The 6,872-nt window shown below is 36.4% G+C and overlaps 1 protein-coding gene across 1 annotated transcript in view; it reads right to left on the bottom strand.

The window, feature by feature from the left end:
• Positions 1–3,256: 3,256 nt before the first annotated feature.
• LOC131858755 (uncharacterized) overlaps positions 3,257–6,872 on the bottom strand; it is a 38,258-nt gene continuing 34,642 nt past the window's right edge. Inside the window, exons 3-4 of the mRNA XM_059212202.1 lie at positions 4,106–4,258; positions 3,257–3,958 (exon numbers count right to left, since the gene is read on the bottom strand). Of these exons, the coding sequence (XP_059068185.1) occupies positions 3,257–3,958; positions 4,106–4,258 (855 nt within the window). The remainder of the gene's footprint in view (positions 3,959–4,105; positions 4,259–6,872) is intronic.

Below are 6,872 nucleotides of genomic sequence, written 5' to 3'. Positions count from 1 at the left end.
TTGGAGAGTTATCCAAATGCCACACCAATGTAGGAGAATTATTGTCTCTTTGATACACTTCCAATGAGCCCTCACCTAGAATGATGCACTCAACACACAGATAGCTACGAGCAAAATACACTTCCAGCCAATACACACTAGCAACACCAAAAAAACACAACAGCACACAACTCTTCACCAACACACACAAAATCACCAAATAGCTCACAACTTTGAACCACAGCTAGGAGTGATGTCTCACACTCGAAACTGGAAGGAAAGATCTAGGAGGTATTCACCCTTGAAGAAGTTTGGAGTCATTCCGACAGCATAACGATATATTTTCTCTCGATAAACAAATGAGGAGCCAAACGCCTGTTTATATAGCTTTTCAAGTCTGGAATTCAAATGAAATTGCCTCCAAATTCTCCTTATTCAAACTGCATTTCATTTCATGTGGTGGACCCAAAAATGGCGCCCACTTCCCAAGTCAAAAATCGTTCCTAGGAGAGAGGACCACAATTTTGGCATAATAAAACTTTGAAGTATAAAAAAAATTAAGTCTCCTTTTAATCTTCAAATAATTCGCCTAGGCATGAATTAGGAAAAATATCATATTTTGCACAATTCCCCATAGCATCAATCAGTAATAAAATAATTAAATAATAACCTTAGGATAAGGAATAATATTTAATTAGATTGCTTATAGCTCCAGTACTGATTATCAACAAAATCTGGATGAGGCTGAGCAATGAGGATCACTGAACTATGCTGGATCAGGACCAAGTCCAAGACTGCCAAAAATAGAATGCCCAAACTGCCACTTACTAAAAATAGTAAGTCATGAAATAATGCTTTGAAAAACGTGATCTTCGCAACCAGAGAAAGAGCTTGGCGAGCTTAGCAACTCTGCACCATCCCAACGGCCAAACCCTAACTTACTAAAAATAGTAAGTTCACATTCCACCCCTGACAAGCTTGGTCGGAACTCCAAATAAAATGGAAACCCTTATTCACCTTTCTACATAGCCTACAGGTCTCCGGAATAGGCCAATGGACCACTGAATGCAACATCACAAGGAAGGGGACATTACAAGCTCTTATTTCTATTATTCAAATGTGTACACATAATAAGATGCTATCAAATTAAATTAGAGTGTTTTTTTCGAGGATTGATTGATGATGAATACCTTCATCAAATCAATGGTTTTAAATATGAGAGATGGTCCCTAGTTGGTTGGAGTGATTTGACACAAAAATTAGCTTTATTTTCATAGATTTCACAATTTGAGGTTTCAAAAAAATTAAGATTTTCAAGGTCAATTGATTGCAAATTTCTTGGGTTTTTCTACAAAAATTTTGGCATATATTATTGTGGTATTCAAAATGTTTTCAATTTTTCCAATAATGGTCGTATAGTTTTGACTTCTCATGGAACCCTAACAAGGGTGTCTCACCTATTTGTAAGGAAGTTAAGTAGCGGAACAACTTCCTACACTAACCTTGAGAGGAGGGTAATGCAAAAAAAATTAGACATCCCTACAATAGTTACAAAAACTTAACAAAAATAAACATAAATAGCATGCATACCACAACACAATAATTTACGTGGGGAAAACGCTTTTGGGAGAGAAACCCCACACTCTAAAAGTTGCCCAATATATTATTTAGAAATAAAATATATATTACAATATACTTGCAAAGCAATATTTTTGCAGGAGCATCACCAACTAGATATTCAAGGGTAACTCAATAGCTATCATACTCTTACACACAACCTTCATCTCACGCACCTCATATATAGGAGATAAAATACATGAAACCGTCAAGCGATATTACAAAACCATGGGCTAAAACTACCCAATAAAGTGGCACACGTCTTATCTCCAATCCAAAATGCCCTATGATGTGTCAAAACACACATCAATATGTGTACCTCCCTTTTACAACTCATTTATGTGTTTGATGCAATTTTATATTTTACATTTCAAGAAACCCAACTTTCAAAGGTCATAACTTTTGAACAGGGTTTCCAACTGGTGAATTGTTTGAAGAGTTGAAAAGCTTGTGACATGCTTTATCAAGCTATAACCCACTACATTATTTACAAACACTTTCGAGTCATTTTGGATCCTCTAAAGCCCTCAAAATTGACTTTGAAACTTTTGTTCACAACTTTCAAAAATGAAAACTTCAATATATTCAAATCTAGACATGGTCTTGAAACAAAAAATTGTTAACATTCTAATCTATCCAATTTGAAGCTTTGGGAAAAAAAAATTGGACCAATCCATGCTCAAATGAAAACGTACTAAAAAGAGTAACCTTATGTATATGTAAGGTTGAGACACCATTTTTGTAACACTATTTAAGCATGTGGGATGTGATTTAAGGTGTGAATTCATCAAAGCTAATTTGGAACAAACCATGCATAGTTGAGCGACTTAATTTAGGAAGATTTTTTAATTATTTTTGCAACTTAAATAATTTATCGGAGGAGATCATATTTGTCCTTCATGTTGGGTGTAAGGACATCTTCCAATTCAAGTGATGTCCTTTTTGAGGTGTTTGGAGCTGGTGAGAGGCTCCTAGGGTATTAAATCCTATTCTATGCATTTTGGGAGTGAATTTTAGTAGTTGTTGGTGTTTTTGATCAAGGAAAATTAGATTTTAATGGACTCGAAGCCCGCTTACATAACGAAGAGAAAAGCAAAAGAGAAACTAGGAAGAACAAAACAAAGAGAGAAAGGTTGCAAAAGAACAACATAAAAAACAACAGCCAAGGAAAAGAACAACACAAGGCCAGCGAGAAACTGGCATCCTAAAACCAGATTACATATCAGATGAAAATCTTTATAGTCTCTTCCACATCCTTAGCCAATATCATCATCACATTAGTTGCCTCTTTCAGTTCTTTGTTTTCCTGCATCTGTTGATTGTCTTTGGTCTTCAACTCCAGCTCACTAGTAGTTTGCCTGGTTCTGCGTCTGGAGGAGTGTAGAACATAACTAAAGGTCGGCTCACCATCAATTATCACCGTATCTTTATTCTTCTTGTTCTTCTCCAGACAAGAAACCAAAGCATTCATGTTTTGAGAAGACACCTTCAACACTGCCAGACTATGCTCCATGAATTTCTTCAAGGCATTCTCAGTTTTTTTAATCCAATTGTTTATCAGATCATTATCAACCTCACCCTTTTCTTTGATAATTCTCACCACATCTTCAAGATGCTTCAAATCTCCCTTAATATTGTCTTTTTTTGGCCAGTCTAGAATTTATTCTTCATCCTCTGCATCACTAGTATCCTCCGCAACATCCTTTTTACCTTTAATGTTGGTATCCTTAATCAACTTCTTAATTTTATAATCCAAGTCTCTCTGTTTATTCTGAATACTGGAGATGTTATCAATCACCCATTTTTGAAAATTGAACATTTCCAGGGTACTATTTCTGGCAGCATTCAGAATGGAATTCACGTTCTCCATAACTAGAGTAGAGTCCACGGACCTAGGGTTTCCCTCCTCCATGTTGTGTTGAACATCATTCCTGCTATCTGAGACATAAGGATTATCCTTCGCTTCTAGCTCTTCAACATCCTCTTTTCTCTGCTCATCCCCTTCCTCGCCCTCAACCTCCTTCTCTTGCTCATTCTCCGCTTCTTCTTCCACCTCCTTCCCCTGTTCCTGCTTAGACCCAGCATTCTCTTTCATGTCTTCTTTAGCTTCATCACTAACCCTCAATTTATTATGCAGAGGAAGATTATAAGAATCTTCATCAGAATCAGAGCCATCATAACCCTCAGAAATGTGGGCATTCTCCACAAAGGTGTCATCCCTATTAGCCCTAGCTTTACCTTTCAAATGCTCATAAATTAACAAAATAAGGCCTCGGTGAGCAATGGGATAGGATTTAGGTTTCTTGGCATGGTCGGCCAGGCTATCATTAAGGGAAGAAGCCAAATAGAAGGGCAACGAAATCTTCGAGCCATGGCAAAAATGGTTAAGGATGACAAAGTGGTAATTGTAAATTTTCAAAAACCTTCCATCAACCGTAAGGTATTCCATTAAAACTTTCAACATTTTTTGCCAGAAAGATTTTACCTAGTTAGGAAGGTAGTAGGACACATTGTCCTTCTTAGCGAGCTGAGCCCTTTCTTCTTCATTTTTAGGGAAATTCTTGGTAGATTCCACTGAGAACTTGCGGTCTCTGTAGAATTTGATGCCTTCCTTCTGCAATCTAGTAACCTCCGCCACCAAATCTTCATCCAGCTTCCATGTCTGGCCAAACAGAGTAAATTTATTATTGTTCCAACCCTTGGCAAAACCATGTGTTTCTCCATGTAATCAGTGAATCCATATCTATGAAACCTTCGCCATATTTTCCTTTCGCTTTTCCAGCTATCACAACTGGAAGGCTCATTGTGATTAAGATTCCCCCCATAATGTAATGGCTTTTCAAGTCGAAACCCTCAACAGAGCACGAAATAACCAAATGATGAAGAAACAAGACGCTGGAATCAAAAAACAAGGTGATTTTCTTGTTGTTCGAATAGTCTTTTAAGACATTCAATATAAACCAGCACTTAATATGATTAGGCTCGTCACACCGGTGATCATAATCACGATGCCTTAAATAGGTAATCAACTGACACTCCACATCACTCCAATATCTCTCATTGAGATCCGAACCCAGAAAGGTAATAATGAAATTAATATGTACCATGGACTCTATCAAATAATAATTGCTCACGGACTCCATTCTTACATGAAACTTCTCTGATATACTTACTATATTCCTCTAAAATGACCCCCTCATTAGCTAATAAATCAGCTACCGTGTTACCTTCCCTAAAGGTATGGGTAATAATCACACTATCATAGGCATCTAATTTTTTTTTAGCATTATCAATGATATTATGAATGTTCCAAGAGGGGGAACTAATACCTTTAATAGCCTGAATAATATTGAGAGAGTCCCCCTCCAGCCATATTTTTAAAAAATTAAAACTCTGAGCAAGTTGGAGACATTTTAACATTGCCAGAGCTTCTGCCACATGATTATTTTGAACTCCAAAGGGAGAGGCAATTGCAGCAACACAAAAAACATAAGAATTTCTGATGACTCCTCCCCCTCTAGCCTTCCTAGGAGTACCTTTAGCTCCACCATCAAAGTTCACCTTAACCCAATCATGAAGAGGGAACCTCCAAACAAAATTATCTCTCTTGCTCTTCATATCAGATTTGCAGACCTTGTGTATCAACTTCCATTCAATAAGGATGTTTTTCTCATTATCAGTCATGTTAATATAGCTACACTGCTTGTTGTTTTTGTGAATGGTATTGATGTTTTCTTTAATAGCCCTGCAAATGTTTTCAAAAACCACCTGAGAAGAACACTTAGCCTCCCTAAAAAATTCTATTGTTTCTCTCCTTCTAGATATGCCAACAGGTCATAGGAAGGACAAAGGACCAGAGGGTCTTAATGATAGGAAGTTTGGTAGGGAAGATCCATTGCCAGATGACTTCCTTGAGACTATTGTGCATTACCCAATCAACTTTCCATTGCAGCCAAACTTTACTCCAGATTTCCCAGGTAAAAGAACAATGAATAAACAAATGATCCACAGATTCAACCTCTTTCTGACATAACTCACACCTATTAGGAAGCATGAATCCTCTTCGAGCCAGGTTATCAATGGTAAGAATCTTGTTGTGAGTTGCAAGCCAAAAAAACATGTTAACTTTAGGAATGAGGAATCTATTCCAAATTTTAGTCCATATTGGGTTGCAGGCCTGAGTAACAATTTTTTTTATAAGCAGAGGTAACAGTAAAATTACCCCTAGGATTGCTCTTCCATAGGAACACATCATCAAAATCTTTACTAATAGAAAAGGACAACAAATCCTGCTAGAGCAACGGAAATCCAGCATAAACTGCATCAAGTCTGACCCATTTATTCTCCTTCCAATAGTTACAAACCATAGAACCATACCTCCTTTTGCATTCTTCAATGAATTGTCTGCAATCCTGGTTTAAAAGAGGCTCATCTTTAATCCAGACATCCTCCCAAAATCTAATTTTATCACCTTTTCCAAGGACCCATCTAGCTCTAGCTTTAGCAAATTTTATAGATTTGATCATACTATTCCATATAAAAGATTCAGTAGGGATATCTTTGTTAGACCCAATATGGAAAACTAATGTACTGAGAGGGGAGGGGTGAATCAATACTTCAAAACTTTTCTTCAACAATAACTTTACTGTTAAGCATAAACTGAATAGTGCAGTAACATAATATAATGCTAAAACAAATAAATAACAATCATACATGATTCACTCCATAACACATATATTTTCGTTACGCAGAAACTCTTGGTTAGAGAGAAAAACTACAATGGGGATGATGCCCACAACTTCACTACTGCAATAATAAAGGTTGCTCGGTTAGAGCTACATGTTTATCTATTTTTGATAGCTTACCCTGTTAGGAGTATCAAGATCTGTTAGATCTACCTTGCTAAAGGATTTTACAACATTTATTCTAAATGCTGCACCTGGTTAGAGGCTTTACAATTTATAGACTTAGTTAGAGTCTTTTACCTTTTTAGAGGTTTTTCTTACAACTCAAAATATTACAATCAAATTTTTACAAATTATTTGCAACTTTACATCTGAAATATTATAGCATATTCTATGTGCTCAAAATGATATTACCTTGCTTATAGCATACCTCGGTAATCCATATATTAACTCGGTAAACCCTTCTGTTTACTCTGTTCCTTGACTATTCTTTGAAATCCTTCATGGTGACCTTTGTGTTTCTCTATCAACTGTAACAGTCATAACACTATGTGATATATCACAATTTTCCTTTTTGTATATGTCTTGCTT

Source organism: Cryptomeria japonica, chromosome 10, assembly GCF_030272615.1.
Source record: "Cryptomeria japonica chromosome 10, Sugi_1.0, whole genome shotgun sequence".
Classification (NCBI taxonomy): Eukaryota; Viridiplantae; Streptophyta; class Pinopsida; order Cupressales; family Cupressaceae; genus Cryptomeria; species Cryptomeria japonica.
This window is presented reverse-complemented; position numbering and strand designations above follow the sequence as displayed.